Source organism: Myiozetetes cayanensis, unplaced genomic scaffold (genome assembly GCF_022539395.1).
Source record: "Myiozetetes cayanensis isolate MyiCay16 unplaced genomic scaffold, myiCay2020 scf6-25, whole genome shotgun sequence".
Taxonomy (NCBI): Eukaryota; Metazoa; Chordata; class Aves; order Passeriformes; family Tyrannidae; genus Myiozetetes; species Myiozetetes cayanensis.
This window is the reverse complement of record NW_026087853.1, coordinates 21710132-21731300: the sequence shown is the minus strand read 5'-3', so window position 1 is coordinate 21731300 and position 21169 is coordinate 21710132. Positions and strand designations below refer to the sequence as shown.

Genomic DNA, 21169 nt, shown 5'->3' with positions numbered 1-21169 from the left:
ACTGGTGCCAGTAATTCCTTACTATTGGGCATGCTTGGCCTAGGCCTGGCTAGTGCAGCTCAGAAACAAAAGAACACTTCTTCAAGCAATAATGAGTGGTTTATTTTTTCAGAGGGTGTGGAAGAGAAGAGCAAGGGTTCCCTCCCATCTCACTCCTGCAGCAGGCATTACCCACACACACACACACACATGCAGTCAGGGATGGGCAGAGAGCTCGGGCTCCAACCAGCAGGGCCCAGGGGGGCTGCATTTGAAAGCCACAAAAAATAACAGAGCAGGGAGGTCACTGTGGTAGCAGCAGAGATAAAAAATGGGGAGTTCCAGGGTGCGGTGCTAAGCTGAGCAAGGGATGTGCCAGAAGGGGCACATGGCCTCTCCCTCAGGGTGGGCACCTGGGCTCCCTTTCCCACCAGGGAGGACCTGGACAAGACAGCCTGGCCCAGCCTGCAGCCTCCTCTTTGGAGATGCCAATGAACAAGCAGAGACGGGCCATGTAAGGCTGCAAAACTTCATCTCTACCCCACCCTGGGGCAGCCCTTGAGGCAAACTCCCCAGCAGGCAGAGCTGCCAGTGCCCCCTGGGGTCACAAGTGCCAGGGACAGAGGCTCAGTGCCCAGCTCCCTGAGGGAAGCACAGCCTGCCTAGCCCACCAGCTTGTTCCATGGGACAGTGCTGAAGAAGGAGTGGGACTTCAGCTTGGCCATGCCACCTGCTCCAGAGCCCAAGCGCCGCTTTGGATTGTACTGCAGGAGCTGCAGAGAAAGGGAATGGGACAGCACAAGGGGGAGATGGGAACACTGGAAAAGCAACCCCATCTGCCTTTCCCCAGCCTGTCCCTTGTCCTCCCTCCCATTCACCAAAGTCCCTCACCTCGGTGAGCAGTGATGTAGCAGCCAGGCTGAGCCCCTCTGGCACATGCAGCTGGGTGTGAGGCTGAATCCCTGCCGGATGGTTTTGGGAGAGTGGCTGCAGGAGGCAGAGCGTGATGGTAAGCAGAGGCACAGAGGAGACCAGGAGCACCCTGCTGAGCCTTCATTGCTACACACCCCAGCCCTACACAGCAGGATTTAAAACCCAGGGCCTTTAACACCCAGAGACCACGCACACGCACTAGGAATCACATGTCCAAAGCAACCTGGCAGGGCAAGGCACCTTCCCAGCCCCTGCACAAGAGGAAGCCCTTGTGCTACAGTGTCACCTCCTCCTCCCCCACCCTCCTTGTACAGCTCAGCCTCTTACCACTCCTGTCAGCAACTCATACAAGAGAGAGCCAAAGCTCCAGTAGTCAGCTGCTTCAGTGGGCTCCACGATCCCCCCAACTTCTACAAAAAGAGCCAGAGAGGGGTTAAAGCTGGAGGCAGGAGCACAAATGGCCATACCATGCTGGGCACATCTCACTGCCTGCACAGGCTCCTTCACCCCAGTCAGTGGCACTGGGCAGAGGGCAGAACAAGGCAGGGCTTACCTGGAGCACTGTACAGCTCTTCCTGTGCCTGGCTGCAGCATTGGGGCTCCACCTCTGTCCATTGGCCAAAGAAGGTGAGACGGACATGACCTGCAGAGCAGCACCAGAGCCAAAAGCAGGGAGGTTAGGACAAGACTAGGGACTTTGGTCAGAGCACTAAGCCAAGCCATATCCCCACAACTGGGAACAGCCAGGGTACTGGGCCCCTGTCAGGCTCTGAACACAGAGGCACTGTACATCCCCTGGCATCACACACCTCCCAGCCTTCCAGTGCTTGCCTGGGATATGCAGCACTCCGAGCTGGAGAGCCTGGTTAAGTGGGCTCCAGGCTAACAAACCTCAGTGCAGGCTGTGGTGAGGAAAGAAGGGTTTTTTGGAGATGGAGGGGGAAGGTTAGCTTTCCTGTTGCAAAACTGCATTTTTTGTTAAGCAAGTAGTAGCTCTCCAGATGTTTGCCCCAGATGTTGCCAGCTGAGCAGCGACATGCACTCAGAGCAGTACCCTGGCTTAAAGAATGGAAAGGCTCCAGAACACCCCAGCAGGCAGTAACTAGAAGCAGGAGAAAACTGCAGTCCCATTAACCTCAGCTGGTCTCAGCTTTCCCATGCTGGGATTTCCCAAGCAGCCAGCCCCCATGTGGGAGCAGGGGCAATGCATTCCTGTGGCTATAGCCCCTGATCCTCCTCCTGCAGAGCCAAATCTTGTACTAACCACTTGGAAAACCTCAGATCACACTTCCAACTTCAGAAACATCCAAACTTCTCCAAACTCTCATCCTCCTCCAAAGGAAACTCAAGTCCATGTTTCCTGGAAATGGGGCAAACAGCAGTCTCCCAGCTGAGAGACCAAACTCATCCTCCTTGGGGGCAGTGGCATGGGGCACTACCTACCAGCTGCATCAAGCAGCAGGTTCCTGGGGTTGAGGTCCCGGCACAATACACCCTGTTGGTGAAGTCCCTCTAAGGCCAGGAGGATTTCTGCTGCCCACAGCTGCACCTGCTCCTCCTTCACAGCCCATGCTCTCTGGTTCTGTCTGTGGGAAGCCAAAGCCATGCACGGTCCTGATGGTTGCTGCTTGCTGAGCCGGCTACAGGTCAGGCTTGCTCCTCGTGAGGGCTCCCACACTGCTGGGTCAGGCCCACAGGGCTTGCCAGAGATGGACAGGGCAACTCGTGCAGGAAGCTGCCTCTGACCCAGGTTCAGGAGGGGCTGAGCCCAGGAGACCTCAGACACTTTCTGAGATAGCGGTTCCCCTGTCCCTGGCTGGCCCCCTCTTTTTGATCCAGGGCCAAGGGCCTGGGGAAGCCTGGGGTCTTTTTGGGAGGCTGTTCTCTCCGATACGCAGCCTGTGCTGCTGGTTAGATCATCCCAGGGGTAGACAACCAGGCCCTGGCCAGCAAGGTGGCCAGGGCATTTGGCTGATGCTGCTGGAAAATAGTCCACGACACCAGACACAGTCATGCTTGGATCCTGTCCTCCAGGTGCAGCCTTCATGCTGCTGACAGGAGCCAGAAGAAGCTGGTGGTAGTTCCCTGAGCTGGGGTCTGTGGGCCCAGAGGACTGCTCCTGAGGGAGTGAGGCATCAGTGTTTTGGTGGGTCAGAGAGCCTGGGAGGCCACTGCCTAACCAAGCTTGGCTGCTACCCTGGGAGCTTCCCACACCATCTTCTCTGCCATGGTCCCTCAGGGCTTGAATGGTGCTTGAATCGGCAGAGTCCTCCTGGACACGGTACTTGGAGCGGAGGTGAGACCACAGTCTCTCCCCTGGAAATCAGAAAGAACAAGTGATGAGGAACAAAGTATACCCCCCGTGGACATGGCCCATTCAAACAAGGCCAAGGCCCACATACTGAGGATGGGATCGAGCATCATTAATCTCCCTGCAGCAAAGCTCAAGTCCATGCAGAATGCACTCCAGCCCTACAAGCACACCATGCTCAACACCACCTCCCCCTAGGACCTAGCACACCCTCTCCTTTAGCAGCCCTGCTCCCCATTCTGCATAGCCTCCTTGATCCCAGCTCTGCCACTGCCAGACCAGCCACATCTTCACAGATGCCCCTGATCACACTGCCATCCCCACCTTCTCCTGAAAGCCTTTCCTTCCAGTGTGACAGAGATGCCAGAGTTCCCGCAGCATGTCTCAGACCCTATGGGTCAGCAACAAGCCAGAGCAGTGAGTCCTGGAGACCACAGCATCCTTGTGGGGCTTCCCAGCCTCACTGCATTCAGAGCTTTCTGCAAATTCAACCTACAGCAAAGCACGAGTTGTTGAGGCTCCAGCACACATCAGCCTCCACTTGTCATTGCTGGACTCCAGCTGTTCTCCCCTACGCATGCATTCCACAGTAGAGAGTAAAGAAGTTCCTTGGGACAAGCCTCCACCTTGTCACACGTCTTCACCAGGATCTGAGACAAATCTCAAATATGCCCCCTTGTTGTACCCAAACCCCGATGTGCTCCCTGATCTTTATGCCCAATTTTCCATCTCCTCTCTTTGGTCTGATCTCACAATCCAGTGTGATCTCTTCTTTTGTAACCAAAAAAATGTTTTATAAAGGTCTTGTCAAAAGATTGTTTTGTTCCAAAACATACAGGTGAACTACCTCACTTTGTTCTCTTTCTCCATCACCTTCCTGTCATGATCAGACAATACCGTAAATTAAGAGGTTTTTCTTTTAAAGATGCTGGATCACATCAACTTCTTTACCTAAAGGCATTCCTTCCCATGAGACAAGGTGGCTAGTTTCCCTAAGGCTAGTTTCCATATAACATCCCCCAACACACAACCTCCTTCTCCTTGTAGGTCTCCACAAGCCCATTTCTAGGTTACATGCCCTGTTAGTTCTTATCAGACCTCCAGAATTCCTACAACAAGTGTGTGAGCAGCTCCGCTCACAGAGTCTCCAAGCCCTGGTACCCACCACCCTCCTATGAAGGACACTTGCGCTGTCACTATAAAAAATAATCCCAAAACAGTAGGAGAAACATATTTGGGATTTTAAAGAAAAGGGAGGTTAGGGATAAACCTGGATGCTTCCCAGACAGGAGGCAAGTCTGTCCCCACTCACCCTGCACGTGCTCCAGGTGGAGGAAGATGGAATCCTCACTCACATAGTAGCACAACAGCTTGACCATGAAGGGTACCCCATGAGGGATGATGGTCTGTCGCTCACGGGTCTCGACATGGGATTTGGGCAGGCTCTGAGGAGGAACAGGCAGATGTGTGTTATAGCACAGGGATCTCGACTTCCCTGCAGCCTAGCGCGTGGTAGGGCTGGAGGCCAGCCAAAAGGTAGCATGCCATCTTCCAAGCCCCATGGCTGCTCGACTGTGTCACCTGCAACGGAACTCCTCATGTGTGGAAACCTGCGGCTCTTGCGGAGAGGTCTGTCTGTCCCCAGCACACAGCTGTGATAAGGTAGCCCTCTGCAAAGCTCTGCCAAGGCAGGGCACTCCCCACCTGTACTGTGGGACCCAGAGGGCTGGTCCAGAGCAGAGACCACCCCACAACCACCCCCGCTCCCTTCAGTCAGGAACCTGCCATGCCAGCCCTTTCTCCTCTTCCCCTGGAACTGATGGTTCTCCCCGTCATGCCAGATCCTTCTTGTCCAATTACTGAAATCCTTTATTGTTTGTTCCAAGGGGATTGGAAAATGCTCTAGAACTTGTATTGAGCACACCTCACCCATAACTTGTTTCAGGGGTTGACCCAGATTAACAGGGGCATAAGTCTTGGCCTGAAGCATTACAAAGCAGAGAAACAGATGACCAAGGAGAACCTCTTCCCTTCTGATCACAGAGGATGGCTGAGGCAGCCAAAGGAAGCTTTATGAACCATGAACTTTCTCCAACACTTCTGAGAGCTGCTGTTTTTCGGTCCTTTCACCTGCCCCAGCCGTATGCTTGAACAAGGAGGCCCTCACATGACAGGTAGAAACAGGCAGACAAAACTGAAAACACTCACCTTAAGTATAAAGGTCCCACCAGTGGCTGGATCCTGGACAATCTGCACCTGGAAGCAGTATTCACAGTACCTGTCAGAAGCAATCACTGCTTCCACCCTAACACACAGCCTACAAGAATGACCCAAGAGACTCAACTCTGGAACTGAAAAAAACTACCACCCAGTAGTGGTAGTTTGGTGAGTTTGGTGGGGCTCAAACCCTTACTCTTGAAAGACAAAACAAAGGTTATTAGCAAGGAGACAGCCATGCAGCCAGGAAGCAGAGAGTTAATTAAACCAAGAGGTGACTCCCACACCATTTTTGCTTCCTTCACACCGAAGGGTTTCGCAGTGCTCGTTTCAGGCTCTGTGGGGTGCACTGGGCTCAAACCTGGGCCTCGGCAGGACAGGAGGACCTCCTCAATCCAGACAAACTGAGATGTAGGAACGGCAGTGGAGAGCGATGCGTAGCGTGTGTATGGGGTCAGTAAGCCTGGCATCTTCATTCCAGCATCATGAACTAGTAACTAGTTTATTCATCCAGACAGCTCATCTTCTGCTCAAGTCCAGATCACCCACAGGACTCTACCATCACAATATCTAATCATCAACCATGATTCCATGCGTGGGAAAGAACTGGACGTATCAACCTCCTTGTAAATAACCTGGGAGTTCTGGTAAGCAAAAATAATGGGGAGATGAACAGATTTCCCAATTAACTCCTAATGGATCTTGAATCTGGTCCTGTGAATTTTTCTTGGTGGGAATGGTTGGATGGATACCCCCACATTCCTTGGTGGGCGTGCTAGGGGCTAGCACCCCCATCACAGCTGCTAGGACCCTCCAGTTTACACTCCCTTTGGTCCAGCCCCAGCCTCACCCTCCCAGTTCCACATCAAGTCATTACCTTATCAATCACTCCCACAACCTTACACTGTCTCAGGTTCTCCACTGCTGAGCTCAGCGTCCTGATGGGCCGGAAGCGCAGGCTACTGTAGCCCTGCAAGGCAGTGAGAGAAGAGGATGAAGGACTTAGAGATGCTACTGTCCATGACATGGGGTGGGAGAAGTCCCTGCATGTTCCAAAGGAGGCAGCAATACTGCCTACCTGCTCAACATTTAGAGACAACACTCCAAATGCATGAATTATGGCTGTGATTCATTCCTAACATCAGCTGGACCATTTTCCAGGCCAGCCCCTGGATTTCTGAACTTTTCAGGGAAAGCTTGCACCTGCAGCAGAGGTGAAATCACTTCAAAATTTATAGCTAGACCTGGACTGCTTCAATACTAAAGGGACCTATATGGAAGGTAGTTGTATTTCTCCCCTCATCCTTCTTATCAAGCCCCAACCTTGCCCTGCCTCACTCCCTTCTTTCTCCCTTCTTTAACCACCTCCTTCTCACAATTCAGCAAGTAGCCATTGTCTTTGGTTTCCATACAGATGGGAACAGTGACAGGGGAGACATTTTCAACACTTGACAAGGTGGTTCCCTGCAGTGGCTTCAGTCTCCCCAAAAATGGCCATATTCACTGTGGTGACAGCAAGCTAAGCATACACACTTTGGGGGATGAGGTCCTGGGAACATCCCAGGCAAGCTGGGCCCATGTCAGCTCCATCCAGGCAGGGCAAAAAGCTGCCAGCTCCCACACAACCACTGGCATGCCAGGACACTTGGAAGCTTGATGTGTATGCCATTTTCTCTACACCATCATACTGTAGCATGTGGCAGAGGCTCACTGGGGCTGCTCTATGTTGTGTCCTGCGCAGTTTCCCAGCGACGCAGCTTCACTGCCATCCCACCCATGCCACCCCACACCAGCCCCTCACCGTGGCAGTGGTGTTGCCATCCCCTGCATCCCGCTGGAGGTGGCAGTTGAAGATTTCCTCGGCGCGCCTGAGGTACTGTGTGATCTTCCGCTTCACGGCCTCCCGACGCTCCTTATTGGGGTCAACTATGGTTGGTGCAAAGAGTGTCTGTGAGGGGCCTGACACACTCCCCTGGTGCCCCGGCCACAGTCCCCAGGGAGATGCCCCAGTTCCCTCACCCTTCTCCCAGAAGGGATGCACTCCCTGGACAGATGCCCCAGTGCCCTCACCACACTCCCTAGAGGGACGTCCCGGTCTCCCTTGTCATCTTCCCTGGAGGGATACCCTGACCCTCTCCCTGGACTCCCCAGATGGATGCCCTGGTCCCCTGGCTGGTGCCTCCGGAGGGCTGCCCCGGTGCCCCGCTCCCGGGAGGCCGCACACACCCTGCACGCCGCGGAGCAGCACGTCCACGCCGTTCTGGTAGTGGTTGAAGGCCTCTTCGTAGTCCTCGCTGACGTCCCGCTCCAGCGCCAGCCGCAGCTGCCGCGCCGCCTCCACCAGGTAGTCCCGCCGCCCGCCGCCCTCGGGGCCCGCGGGGCTGACGCGGCTCCGCAGCTGCCCCAGGTACACGCGGGCCTGCGCCAGCGCCCGGGAGCAGGGCTCGGCCTCCGCACGGATCATGGCCCCGCGCCGCCGCCCTGCGCCGCGGCGGGGCGGGAGGGGCGCGGCTCACCCGAGGAACGACGGCCCCTTCGTCCGGCACCGCCCGGCGCCGCTCACCGGCACGGAGCCCGGCACGGAGCCCCGGCCCGCTCCCCGCCGCCCCCGCGGTCCCGCACCTGGGCAGCGTGGCCGCCAAGCATCCCCGGCACCGCCGGGCGGGGCGGCGGGGGAGCGGCGCGGAGGGCCCGTGCTGATTGGCTGCGGATGAGATCATCATTATCATCATCATCATCATCATCATCATCACCGCCCCCCACCACGGGGTCTGTGCCGGGGTTCCGCCCCTGCCCGAGGCTCCGGTAACGCGTGGTGAGCGCCGTCGCTCTACTTGCTTTATTGTCATCGTTATTCACCATTAATTGCCCTTAATTAACCAAGCTCCTGTTCGTTAAGTGCTGTCTTTGCCACCACCTTTGCTTCCTCCCATAACGCTTAATTAGCCGTGTTTCAATTAGCCTTTGCCTCTGCCGGCCCCCGAAGGGTGTACCCACTCCAGCAGCTCCTCGCTACCCCCGTTAAGGTGCTGGGTTTCTTGCCACTCCATCACGGTCAGCCCAGGGCACCCTTAGCTCTTCCTGATTTCATCTTTCAAGGGGATTCTGTTGCCCCTGACGCCAGGCTCTCAGCTGGCCCTTCTACCAGCTCTTGCAGACTCATTAGCTTTTACAAACTTATTTCAAATGTACAGAACAGGGAAAATCAGCACAAATGCATTAAGGCGCAGCAAACTGACACTGTAGTTCAGATTACACTGGTGGTTAGTACCACTTAGTATGTAGAAAATACCAGTCTCTGTTTTAGCCTAGAAACGTGTATTTCTGCCCTCCTGGTTTGGCTTTTTTTTTTTTGGAAGGCCAGAAAGACCTTGCAGGGCCCACTAGATCACCACAGTTATTAGTGAAAGAGATTTGCTGAACCAGGAGTGCTCAGTCGGTTACTGCTCAGGCCAACTGGTTTGCTGTGTCTGTAGGATTATTGGTCCCAGTTTGACTAACCATCTTTCCAGAGGGGTGCCAGGGGACCTGCAAAGGGAGGAGGGCTGGAATGAAATCCCAGGGATAGCCTAAGAAAAACTATGCTAACATTTATTGGGAAAAAAGAGGCACCTGCATCTTTGTTCATCCCTTGCTAACCTATGGGTATGTCCCATTCCAACAGAAAGTGATTCTAAAAAGGGGGGTTCATTTTGACAGGAGCTGGCCTTGTGCTATGCCATCACAGCCACAGCAGCATGGTCAGTCCCTGTGTTCAGCCACTGCTGGAGCCAGTACTTGCTGTGGGGCTACCCTGTGGTTACTTCATACCCTCTGCACACTGATGGCAGGGGATCTCCCCCCAGGCAGCTCTTGACCGCAGCCCAGCCTGTTAACAACAGAACAGAAAAGTAAAGACTGTGCCCACGGCTCAGCTGAGCATTCAGCAACCAAACTCCCTCTAACAAAGACCATTTCTTTGGGAGTGCAAAAGTATTAACTGTGCCTCAGAGGGCAGGTCTGGGAGAACACAAAGGGTTCTGCTTTGTAAGGCAACCCACTGCCCAGACATCATCAGCTTGCTTGGTTCTTTGGTTTCTCCTCAAAACATTTCCAGGTTCCGTTTCCCCACCAAACCCTAGATCACAGAAACAAATTTTTTTTGCCCAGTCTGCTTATTCTGGGGCCTTTTAATTCCCACAGAGCCTGGGGGCTTCTCCTTCAAACTCAAGAGAACGTCTGAGCAGGCAACAAGTGAAGTGGGGCCCGGGATGAGAGCAGGGATGCTGCTGGCACAGCTCACCTGCCTGACTTCAGCAGATCTATGTGGGCCTGGAGAGGACAGAGATCACAGTAAATTACAAAATCCAGCACAACGTATCTGTAGAGGGGTGTGGATATTGAGGTGATGGTAGTACAGAGATATGTGAAGAGGAATTGCTAGGAGGGGAACAAAACTGTTGAGTTCGTCAGCAAACACCTCTGAAGCAGCCGGAAGAGCGTGATCCAAAGGCATCAGCAAGAAGTGCCCCAAGGACTGGCCTGCAAGGAAGAGCCTTGCAAGAGGAGAAGACACACACCAGTCCTGAGGCACAGCTGCCCTTACCTGTGGACTTCCAGGTTCCCATGTCAGTGCTGGATGGAGGATGTTAAATTTGGGGGATTACTTTTAGATTAACCTGTTGAAGAGTTTGTGGCCCCTGTCAGGAAGTGGGAACTCCCAAAGCAAAACTAGCACAGATAAATAACAGGGAGCAAAGTGAGAGCTGCCTTTTTTCTCACAGCCTAAAATGGATGCATGAGAGCAGGCAAAAGTTTAAAACATGCTGAGACTTCAAACATCAGTGGCTGCAACAGGCAGAAGGATTATGCCCAACTTTGTTCAGACGCAAAAGTCTTCTAAGTCACAAGTGAGACATTAAGACCACAGTGATCTTTATTTGCATGGAGATGTGTGAGACACCTGCAGCGGCATGTGCCAGGAGAAGCTGCTGGGAGGCAGTGCTCCGATGACCTCCTAAGACTGAGGAAGTTGGAGGTAACCAGATAAGCTTTAGCATCAGGACTTCATCAGCTATGACATTACATCTCCACATCACCTTTACAGGCACTTACCCAAAAATATGTAATATTTTTTTCCTGATGCATAAGCCTGGTTTATGTTTTGTCTCCTCCATAACTCTTCTTCTAAATCATCTTACTGCACCTCTGACTCCTAAAGCCTTATTAAACAAACCTTTGCTCTGTAAGGCTGGGAGACACAGGGAGCCCAGGGACGCTGATAACACAGTGTGTGCTGCTCCTGTGAGACAGCTGCCTGTCTGCAAGGGGTACACAGGCAGGGGAAGGATGGAGAATTTGGGAGCAGCAGGGCTGGGGCATGTTTGATGCCTGGCCATGGGGGACTCTGCTGGCTTTGGGGCTGGGGTCTGTCACAGTCCCTTTACATTGGCACCAGTCTCCTCCTACAGCCTTGCTCTACAGCACCTGCGGGACATGAGGTTCTGTCCATGAGGTTCTGCCAGGTACATCTGTAGATGTAGCTGACCTTGTCAGGGTGTTCAGGTGACACATCTGCTGTGGCCAAGGAGGGCCGCCAGGAGCTAGTGTTGTAGGCCTCCAAAAAAGGCACAATTGGGAGCACACAGAGTGGGGACAGGCAGACAGTGGTTGGTCTCCTTGAGAGGAAACATGGGTGGTGGACATAAGCCCTCAGGCCAGCAGCCCTGCTCTTCCCCTCGGGGCAGTACAGCCCCACCTTGATCCTCATACCACCAGTGGATGTGATGTCCTACTGGAAGTCCCTGCCTGGGGATGAGGGGAGTCGCAGGACTCTCACCTCTGGTAGGGACAGGGAAGAAGGCCGGTGTTTCCCTGAGTGTGTGATGCCTGCAGCAGCCACAGGAACTCCAGGGAGGTGCTAGGACTCATTTGGTTCCCATTACCTCCCCAGAGTTAGAGGGAGGCTGGACAGCTGGAGATGCAGCTCCCAAATCTCCTGTGTAAGTAAGTGATGCCTTCTCCTGCTCCCTGCCCTTGTTGCTGTTTCAGTGGGACAGCCACATCCATCCCAGGAACCTGTGTCCTTGTTGTCCAAGACCCCATGCCACAAGAGGAACAGGGGACAAGGCCACACACAGCACCCAGGCAGTTCAGGTGATGGAGGGGGAGAAGCAACACAGGGTAGCCATGCAAGACAGGCTCCTGGCCCTGCCAACTCTGGTGGGCAGAGCTGCCTGGAATATCTCAGTGTGGGGCAGCAGTCAAAGAGGTGACACCAGACACCAGGAACTGTTTGGAAAAGCTGCTGGGCATGAGTGTGTTTGAATTTGTTTGATTTTTTTAATAATCACTTTTGATAAACTTAATTTTATTAATTTACATACTTGGATTTATGTAACTTTCTTTAAAAGTTTAATACTACTGAGGTGAAACTTTAGTGTTAAAAAACAATATAGAAACCATCACGTACATCCTCAAGTGCTGCACATGGTTCTCCTTGGCCTTAGAGAGCAACCAGCCAGGCTGAAATGGCACACAGGGATGGGGAGAGCCTGCTTGGACTAGGACAGATGTCCAGAGCTAGGGTTCCACGTGGCCCACGTAGACCCTGAGTGACAGAGGAAGGGAAGCAGCAAGTCCCCCTCATCCATGAGGTAGTGAAGGAGGAACTTCATGGGTCATTTTTGAGGCAGAGTCTGTGTAGGCTGTGCCCCAGGACACCGTGTATACCAGAACTAGAAATGGGATCCAAAAGGGATCTAGCAAGCTACTGAAGGATATGCCCAGCTGCATGGGTACAACTCACCCAGTCCATTCCATACTACATGGTGGCAGCACGGAGATTCATATCATCTCAACACCCACCACCAGCTTTCCCTGACAGATTTGCCCTGTCCCCATGTCCTTGTGCCGGTCCCAGGCAGCACAAGCATTACAATTCAGAGAGAGCCTGCCCCTACTACATGCAGCCATGGCAGATGTGGACCCCAACTCCTGCTACGTTAGGCTCCACTCTTGCTCCTCAGAGCAGGATAAGCTGCAGGTCCCATCATTTGAGGGTAATCTTGAAGCATTTGCAGATCTTGCCCTCCAGTCTTTTGCTTGTAGCTTTCAAGAATGACCCTTGATTTGTTTTAACCCAGTGCCAGAGGTGCTCCACAAACATGCTGGTAACCAAGTCACCCTTAGGGTTTCCAGCTGTATGCACTGTTTCAGGATATGGCTTGCACAAATCAGCATGGAAAGCGTTTGGGAGGCAGCCTCTGCAGCAGGGGCAGGAGGGAGGACAGGAAGAGACCCAGGAACACTGCTCAAAGCATGGAAAACCAGGGGCTGCAACTTCCCCACTGCACCTGGGCACAGGGCTGGCTGAGTGGGAAAAGCAGAAAACAGCAGCATCCACAGCCACCTCAGTGAGGGTCACCAGCTCCCTATACCCCCAGGGTATTCCCACTAAGATACAGGGGCCCCAGCGCAGCCTGCCCCCGTGTCAGGTAAACGAGCCTTGGTGGAGTGTTTCCTGAGTGGGAAGGTCCATGGGCAGCCTGCGCCACACTGCCCTACATCTTGCATCAGCCCTGCCAGGAAGGACAGAACACCGAGCCAGACATTTGGATGGGGTGGGGAAAACAGGATGGTAAACAGGGAGAGGTACCAGTCTCACATTGTGGTGTGGAGGAGAACAGCAGCTCCCTCAAGGGTCTCCCAGTACCCAACTTGAACTCCAGCACATGGGTAGTGTCCCGGTGTGGGGAGCAACTTGGTCCTGACCTGCTGGTTGCTCATCTCCAGCATTAAACCAAGGGCAGTCCCTTGGGTGCTGAAGGATTGGTGCTGGGGACAAGCCCTGGATCACTGCAGGACTGCCCTCCTCCAGCCTGAATGGGTGCCCACAGGGAAGTGTCCCGCCTGCAGCTACTGGAGAGCAGATAGGAGTTCTCACACTGCCAGCTCCCACATCTCACCACCAGCTTTTATTGAGCAGGGCAAGGCTGGGATGTGGCTGTAAGTGAGGAGCCCGGTTCCCTCCCATTCCCCACCAGAACAGCTTCCCAAGCAAGCTCCCTGGCACTCTCCTGGGCTGTCCCGTGCCAAGGCTGGGACGGATGCAGCCCTGCAGCCTTGTCTGCCCCAGGTTTCCTTCCTCCCCAGCTGCAGAGCGCTGACAGGACAGAGAAGCTTTGCAGCTGCAGCCCTGTGAGCCATCTCTGCTTTTTCCCACATCATGCTGTCCTCCCCAGCCAGTTCCAGCAGCACATCAACCAGCTCTGCTCCTCGCTGTCCCCAGGATGCCCTTGAACACCAACACATGGCTTGAGCTCCTCATCTTCAGCCCCAGACCTGGTCGTGTGTCCTTTTGTCCTGCTGCCAACAGGGCAGATGGGGCAAGGGAGTCCTTGGTTCCAGGATGTATTCCTACCAGGGTCAGGCAAGAGTCCAGTCAGCTCTTCCCTGACAGAGTCCTGCTGCCCAACACAGCTTGGAGGGACATGACTGCACAAGTCTCCCATGCCAGGGGGAAATGCAACTGGCTCAAATCCAGGCAGCAGGATCAAGGCTGGGGGCAGAGCAGAGGCTACCTGCGTGGTGTGCCACATCTGCAAAGAGAGCACGGTACGGGGTGAGCACTGCCAGCAAGGGAGGGACACTTGAACCCCCGGGCCCTGCCCTGGATCCCCCTTCTCTGTGCCTGGCCCCTCTGACACCGAACTGCAGGGGAAGGGACTGCAGGCAGCCTCTTCATGGGGAGGAGTGGGAGCAATGGGCCTGGGGCTGGTTGAGCCCCTAACGGCAGGCTTCAGAGGATTGAGAAAGTGAGCTAAAGGATGGAAAGGTTAGAATAACCCAAACAATGACCAGTCAAGGACAGCAGGAAAGACACAGTTGGCAGCAACATGAGGCTGAAACTGGAAATTCATGGATTCAGGAAACCTAGTGTGGTCTATGATAGTGATAGACCTAAGCACCATCAAGTCAACCAGTCCATCCATCTCCACTCTATCCAGCTTTGAGCAGCTGAGCCTGGAGACTATGAAGCACCTATTGAGCCTTTAGTAAAAAGCCTATCTCTCCACAGCTGCCCCACTGCCCCCTCCTGCTTTCCTCTGTGTCTGCTATGCACAAATCCCTCACTTCTCACAGTGTCAGTAAAGATCTAGAGCTTAAAGAAGATGCTCATCCCAAAGAAATTAACCCGCAAGACAGCACCCATACCTGCCACTGCTCACTTACAGTTCACAGTCTTTCCGTCCCTTCTTGTCTTGTCTTCTCTTACCTCGGCTCTTGGACCTCCTCCTTCAAAAGGAAAGTACCACAAGAGGGACTGATGTGTGGGAGATGACACCCACAATCCCAACCAGTAATGTCGCCCTTGGTGTTACTTACCTTCCCAACCTCATCAGGTCCTGCCGGGGCCTGCAGAGTGGGAAAAAGAGAGTGAAGTGGTTACTGGGCAGTGCTGCAGGTTGAGCTGCAGAAGGTGGCTTATTGACATGCCCCAGTGCACAGCACAATCTACCTGTGTAGATTCGTGCTTAAAACAGACCCAATATAACTTCACTCCATGCTATCAACTCCTCAGCCAGGAGCTGATTACAGTAGGCAGAGAGAAGGCAGAGACAGCAAAGGGGCTGGTCAGCTTTGGTGACTCCCCTGGGGATGTGACATTTTGCCAGTGAGGCAAGTTCAGTCTCAGCTGCTCTCAAGCAGCTCATAGTTAAATAAGACGAAATATCCTGAGTAACAGACATGTGGGATTTGCTGCAAAGTTTCAGTAGTGGTTCTCAGCCACAACACACTTGGCTTAAGCATCCCCTTTAGGGGTCAAGGCAAGGACATCTACCATGCCTACATTAAACTACAGAAGGGAGCGATGTGCAGGTGTGGAAGAAGCTTAAGGAGAAGCCAAAAGCTGCTGCAGCAAGAGGTTTTCACAGATTCTAAGGCAGCCTACTCAACTGCTCATAGGAGATCCCCTGGGAGTTACCCTAGGTAGGAAAACCACAAAAGGCTTAGGAAATTCCCTGCATGGAAAATAGCTGGAAGTGGAGAGGGGGGGAAGTAACACATGTGCTCCTTTCCACTCCCCCTTCTGCATCCACCGACAGACACTCTAGAGAGAGCATGGAGCTGGGTCTACTCCAGTACAGCTGCTCACACAACTGCAGGGGAATACCAACCTGGGGATCCTCAGGCTCTTCTTCCAGGCAAGGATTATGTCTAATGGCTGCCCAGAAGAACCCTCATCTTCCAGTTTTCACAATATTAAATCACCTTTGGATCATGGAGAGTGATTGCCAGCACCCCCCATGCAGACAATGCTAGAGAGGCTCTGTAGCAGGGACCAGATGTGGGCACCACCAGAGCTGCTCCCTGCTCCCACAGCACTGCAGTCCCCAGGCAGAGGCCCCATCCTGCCCCAAGCTTTCACCACTTCTGAGACACAGTGAGCACCCCAAGGGGTTGACCAGGTGCCAGGATTATGTGGCAGGTTGGTGCTGCACATCCATTCCGGTGCTGGATATCCATGCCATGTTGGTGCTGCATGTTTCAAGCTTTCATTTGTTGACTTGAATGTGGGTCTCTGCTTCCCAGGTCTGTATGGGGCAGCGTCCATTAAATGGAGGCCCAAGGCCCAGCTGTTGAGCTGTCTCTTTGGGCCACAGTCATACTCAAGCATGCCAAGCCATGGACCTCCCTGCTGAGCCACCAGCCTGGGCACACCAAACATCTGCCTCAGAGCCATCTGCTCTGCTCCATTAGCCACAGGCAGAGCCTCTGGCCAGAGCAGCACAGGCATGCCAAGGCAGCCACAGGGCTGGGGGGCACAGACATGCCTGCTCACAGAGTCACAGTTGCTGCAGCCCTGCAAGCAGTGCGTGCTGCCTGACCCTGGTGCACAATGCCACACACCCTTGGCTGTGGGGAGCAGGTGCAGAGGTGTGGTGCAGTCTGCAGCTGAAAAAGGCTATAAGGACCATCAAACCCTAGTGTGAACGGGTCTCAGCACAGAGAGGGTGCCCCCTGGGCATCCCTGTCCCACATGCAGGGTGAGCTGCCAGGGTCACTCTTGCTGGAGGTGTAAAACAAGCCCAGGGGTCCCTACCTGCACTCGCAATGCTTGTGCTCAGTGAACTCCATCTCCACGTAGGGTGCCTCCCCATTTGGCTTTATCTTCAAGAGCTGAAAGAGGAGCAAAGGTTACTTCTCAGCCAGCAGCAGGAGGGGGCTGGAAGGGCTCCTGCACTACTGCCTTGCCGCCCCAGCCTCTCAGGAAGACACATGTCTAACCTGTTCCTCGGGACCTCCAACAACAGAGACTCCACCTCCACACGTAGGCAGCACAGGCCAGGTCCAGCTGCCCCAGCAGCTTGGGAGGCTCTGCTAGTGCCATCCCACATCTTCAGGGCTTTAATTTAAGTTCCATGGGTATGGGATTTCCCAGCCTTAGAAGAGATTTTTCTGTGTCTGCCTTTGTGGAAAGCTTTCACTTTGCAAATCTCCCTTCTCTGAAGGAAATATCCCCCATTGGCAGGTTTTCCAGACCATTCCCATTGCTGCTGCCTCCTCCTGGCCCCTTTCCCACAGCACTGAGCATGAACAGACTGGAGTCAGTATCACAGTGCCTCTCCCATCCAGGGGTACAGGATTTGCCCTGTCACGTGTCACTCCACAGCCCAGCCTGATGTTCAGGATAGACATCCAGGGACTTCACAGAGTATGTTCATCATTGGTGTGATCCACACTAGCCCCTGCTGAAGTGTCTGGCACTGCCACCCTGTGCACAGCAGCAGGATCCTTCCCGTGGAGGGAGACCTGTGCCTGGGGAGCTGCCTTCTGTTCATGTCAGGCCCTTGCTCCACCTCAGTCAAAAGTTTTTGGAAACTCCCACCCTGCCTTCTAACACACTTTCAACCCCTAAGAGACCAAAATCACTGATGATTTATTGCAGGCACACTCTAATCTGTCATCCACGGCAAAGCAGAGCTTTGCCCTGCTCCCTGCAGCATCAGCAAGTTGATCTCTCTGGCAGCACAGTGGAAAGGCTGCAGTGTGAGGACAACTGCTGCCCAGTGCACGGGGAAGAGTCAATCGGCACAGGATGTCCCATCCCACATTTCACAGCTCCCACAGCAGGGACTGAAAATGTGGCTGGCTCAGTCCTTCATGTTCACCACGCCCCCCGTGTGGGGGCATTCACCGTCAGCACCACCACAGGCATCGCCTGACACAGGAGAGCCTCACTTCTCCCTGCGATTCAGGGGCAGCGCCTGCTTTGTCCCAGTAGGCAGTCATAGGCAAATGGAAGACCTCCAACTCCATCACAAGACAGGGAAGGTCTGGAAAGACGACAGCAATGAGCAAGATGGCCCACACAGAAAGGAGAGGGCAGGGAAGCAGGGAGTGAGGCCAGTACCGCCAGGGGTGACACCTGGACTCAGGGGCAAGCCCAAAGGGCCGGCAGAGGGACCCTCCTGGCTTGGTATGCATTTGAGCAGTAGTAAACTCTCTCCCTTGTTAGCCACGCTGCTATGATGTCTGCAAGTTCACCCTCCCGGCGCTTCGTGAACAGCCCACCACCTCCGCGGCGCAGCCACGGTCCCGCAGCGGCAGCGCGTACCTGCATGGTGACTGTGCTGGTCTCCACCGGGACGCAGCGGAGACCCTCGTCCCCACAACAGCCTCCACAGCGCTGCAGGGAGACGCAGGAGGGTCTGAAAATGTACTCCACCTCGTTAGGGAACTCGTTAGTGACGTCTACCAGCTGCTCCAGCGGCCGGCAGAAACTACGATTCCAGATCTCCCGAAAAGTCAAGACTGCAAGAGATCGGGACAGGGTCTATCAGGAGACGCCCAGAGAGGCCGCCAGGGCAGGTGCAGCACCTGCGGTGGGGTCCTACAGCCATCATGGGGCACAAGAATGCAGAAGACCCCCTTTGCCCAGTAAGTCCATCACTCACTGGTGCAGGGGGCTCGCACAGCCACCACAGCCACCCCGGTGGGCTCTTTCTCCCTCTGCCCGCCAGTTCCGTCTCCTCCCCAAGCACTCTGCTCGCCCCCGCCGCGGCGGGGCTGCCCCGCTCCCTGGCCCTCCCTCGGGCAGACAGCCGCCCCCTCGGGCTTCCGAACGGGGAGAGCAGAAGGCAGCCGGAGCGGAGCGCTCCCACCCGGGACCCCGCACGCCGGCACCGGAGGGAGGGCAAGCCAGGGACAGGGCTGCGCTCCGCTCCCGCCTGCGACGGTGTCCGGTCCGCACGCGCCCGGGGCGGGCTGCGGGAAACGGCTGCGGGACCGAACCCGGCACAGCTCCCCGCTGCCTGCCCGGGCGTCGCCGCGGGGCTCCGGAGGTAAAATACCCCAAGGAACACCGAGCACCCCCGGCCCGGCGCGTAGCCCTCCCGGGACTGCCGCCCCCTACCAGCTGGGGCACCGGCGGCCGCCCACAGCCAACTCACCGTGCGACTCCGCGCTGGCGGTCCCCCGCTCCTCCGGGGCCTGCGGGGAGGGAGAGGCGGGAGCTAGCGGGGCGGCAGGGAGCGACCCGCCGCCGCTCCCCCGCCCAGCGCCGAGAGGAGCTGCCCCGGCCGTCACGGTCACCCCGAGCAGCGGCACTGGGGGGACCGGGCTGCCCCCGTTCCGATCACCCTCCCACCCCTCGGCTCTCACCGGGGCGGGCGGCGCCCCCAGCGTCCCGGCCACCAGCAGCCGCAGGAAGGCGCCGAGCAGCCGCATCGCCGCTCCCGCCGCCCCGGCACCGACTCAGCGCCGCCGCTCCCGCCCCGCCGCCCCCGACATAGCCGCCCGCCGCCGGGCCACCGGCCCCGCCGAGCCGCCGCCGCCGCCGCCGCCGGGCCATGGGAGCGCGCCCCGCTCTGTCGCCGTATTTCACCGCCGCGGCCCCGCCCCGGCCCCGCCGCGGGGCGGGAGCAGGTGCCCTTCCCCGGCGGCCGCGGGGACGGCCGGTGCTGGCAGGCGTGGCGGAGCCCCCTCCTCCAGCTCCCCGGTCTGCCTCCGGCCGTTTCTCCACCGGGCTACCCCGGCGCTTCTAGGGACCGGCCCCTGTCCGGTGCATCCCCGGCGGGCGGGAAGCACCGGTGCTGTGTTGGGCTCCTCAGCAAGCTGGATTCACTGCCCTAGGCCCGTCAGCTCACCTGGCTGCCATGTGCCCCCACGACAGCCCCTTTCCCACCCATCCTTCCCGTTCCCCTGCTGTTGTCCTGTCCCCACTCAGACATCCCGTGACCATCCACCCACCCTATTCCCCACAAGCTGCCCCGTGCCTGCCCCACTGGAGCCCTGTCAGAATGTTTCCAGTCCCCAGTAGCCCCAGGTACGGCATCCTGGTTCGGTCCACCATGGTGGGTCCCTCCAGATTGGAAGGGAAAGGTGCAGAGCAGGTCTGGGCCCTAATCCTGCTGCCAGCCCAAAGGAGCTCTGTGGCCTTTTCTGTTCTATTTTTAAGCCCCAGCGGCCAGGGACACTGGAGCTAAGGGAGGTGTGAAGAGATGTCAGCAGGCAACACGATCCCCCGTGGGCTGCAGGTCCCAGGGAAATAATGGGCTCTGTATCCATGCCAGGATTCACGTTTCTGTCCTCCTGGGAGAGTGAGGAGTCTGCTCTAGGTCTTCCCTACCCACCACTGTGTGAGGTCTGTCCCTGCAGCATGAGGACATCAATGGTCTGTCCCCAGCCCTGTGGGGTCTGTCCCCAGGGGATGCAGGACACGCCAGCTGCCTCTCCTCAGCCCTGTTGGGCTGTGCAGGTGGCAGCGGCTCAGGCGCCAGCAGGAGCTGAGCTCTGTCGGGAGCTTCCAGGCATTGGTACTACTGAATGTGTGAGAAAGCTGTTGGAGCAAAGCCTGGCAAATTAGCATGGAGATGGTGGAGAGATAAGCACACAGAAATCCCAGCCCCACTTCGGGGCCGGGTGCGCTGCAGTTCATCACTCAGCGGCACAGCAGCAGATCAGCAGCTGCTGGGGGCTTTGGTGCCTGTTCATACTCTCGCCACTGGCTCGGCAGCAAGGAGCAGGTAACGTTAACACGGTGACTGGAGCATGCCTGTGCTCTCCCTCTATCAGCCTACAGACTCTCCTGGGCCAAGGGGACCCCCACACACACCTTCCACAGGGATAGTTGTGAGATGGGGGTGAAGGGAGCATTTCCTCCCACCCAAGAGCAGAGGCTGCCCTGAGCAGCAGCTGCTGCCAACTCGCTGGACAGACAGAATCCTGTTATTGCAAAGACCGTGACCACACGGGGCCTCACGCCTGTCCTTGCAGGAAGGTCCCTTGGGGCCACCTCTCAGACACAAGGCCAGCCTCTGGCGCTGGAGCAAAGGGCTCTCCCCCAGGAGCCCTGTGGCTGGGGAGACCAACCCTTAATTGCCGAGTGCAATCCTGTTCCTGGTCTGAAGCTGTTTCCTCAGAGGCCTTGGGCAGAGTTTACATTCCTGGGATGAGCATCCACTTTCTAGGCAGCATGGAACAGAGACAGGAGAAGAGAAATAATATTTGGACACTGGTAACCTGTGACCAGCAACATCCTCCTGCCTATGGGAGAAACATCCAGCTGGCTAGGGCCACAATTGCTTGCTTTCCCCTCCACCATGCTCCGTCCCTGGGGCCAAACCTGCCCCTCCCCAGCTGCAGGATAGAGCTGGAGGTTGATGCTATAAATGTCCCGGCATGTCCCTCACACCGCCTCCCACCCGGCTCTGGGGAGCAGCGTTACGCACTTTGGGAACAAGG

General features: G+C 55.9%; 2 protein-coding genes across 3 annotated transcripts; both read right to left on the bottom strand.

Moving 5' to 3' along the window:
• Nucleotides 1–77: 77 nt before the first annotated feature.
• Nucleotides 78–8041, bottom strand: RPS6KL1 (ribosomal protein S6 kinase like 1). 2 transcript variants are annotated; one of them, XM_050335321.1, is made up of 10 exons: nt 7667–8041; nt 7242–7366; nt 6318–6410; nt 5432–5479; nt 4536–4668; nt 3109–3228; nt 1466–1555; nt 1240–1322; nt 871–966; nt 78–752 (listed from the first exon to the last, which is right to left on the bottom strand). In XM_050335321.1, exons 1-10 carry the CDS (start codon nt 7902–7904, stop codon nt 642–644), a joined length of 1137 nt encoding a protein of 378 aa, XP_050191278.1. In that variant the 5' UTR covers nt 7905–8041; the 3' UTR covers nt 78–641. The 2 variants fall into 2 exon arrangements, with proteins under 2 accessions (XP_050191278.1, XP_050191277.1); XM_050335320.1 differs by having other exon boundaries at nt 2356–3228; nt 7667–8037.
• Nucleotides 8042–8254: 213 nt separating this feature from the next.
• PGF (placental growth factor) lies at nt 8255–19226 on the bottom strand. The gene is made up of 7 exons (XM_050335323.1): nt 19088–19226; nt 18877–18916; nt 18042–18238; nt 16527–16603; nt 14807–14836; nt 14654–14716; nt 8255–14019 (listed from the first exon to the last, which is right to left on the bottom strand). The coding sequence occupies exons 1-7, from the start codon at nt 19151–19153 to the stop codon at nt 13998–14000; spliced, it is 495 nt and encodes a 164-aa protein (XP_050191280.1). The 5' UTR covers nt 19154–19226; the 3' UTR covers nt 8255–13997.
• Nucleotides 19227–21169: the final 1943 nt, after the last annotated feature.

What these genes read in the sequence shown, in the direction of transcription:
- RPS6KL1 (XM_050335320.1), bottom strand. Translation starts at nt 7,904, where the DNA reads ATGATCCGTGCGGAGGCCGAGCCCTGCTCCCGGGCGCTGGCGCAGGCC. An exon ending in GCTGCTCCGCGGCGTGCAGG is followed by an intron (nt 7,367 to 7,666) that starts GTGTGTGCGGCC and finishes CACCAACCATAG; the next exon opens with TTGACCCCAATAAGGAGCGT. An exon ending in ATGGCAACACCACTGCCACG is followed by an intron (nt 6,411 to 7,241) that starts GTGAGGGGCTGG and finishes ACTGCCTTGCAG; the next exon opens with GGCTACAGTAGCCTGCGCTT.
- PGF (XM_050335323.1), bottom strand. Translation starts at nt 19,153, where the DNA reads ATGCGGCTGCTCGGCGCCTTCCTGCGGCTGCTGGTGGCCGGGACGCTG. An exon ending in CCAGCACAGTCACCATGCAG is followed by an intron (nt 16,604 to 18,041) that starts GTACGCGCTGCC and finishes CTCCTCTTTCAG; the next exon opens with CTCTTGAAGATAAAGCCAAA. An exon ending in GACCTGATGAGGTTGGGAAG is followed by an intron (nt 14,717 to 14,806) that starts GTAAGTAACACC and finishes TTCCTTTTGAAG; the next exon opens with GAGGAGGTCCAAGAGCCGAG.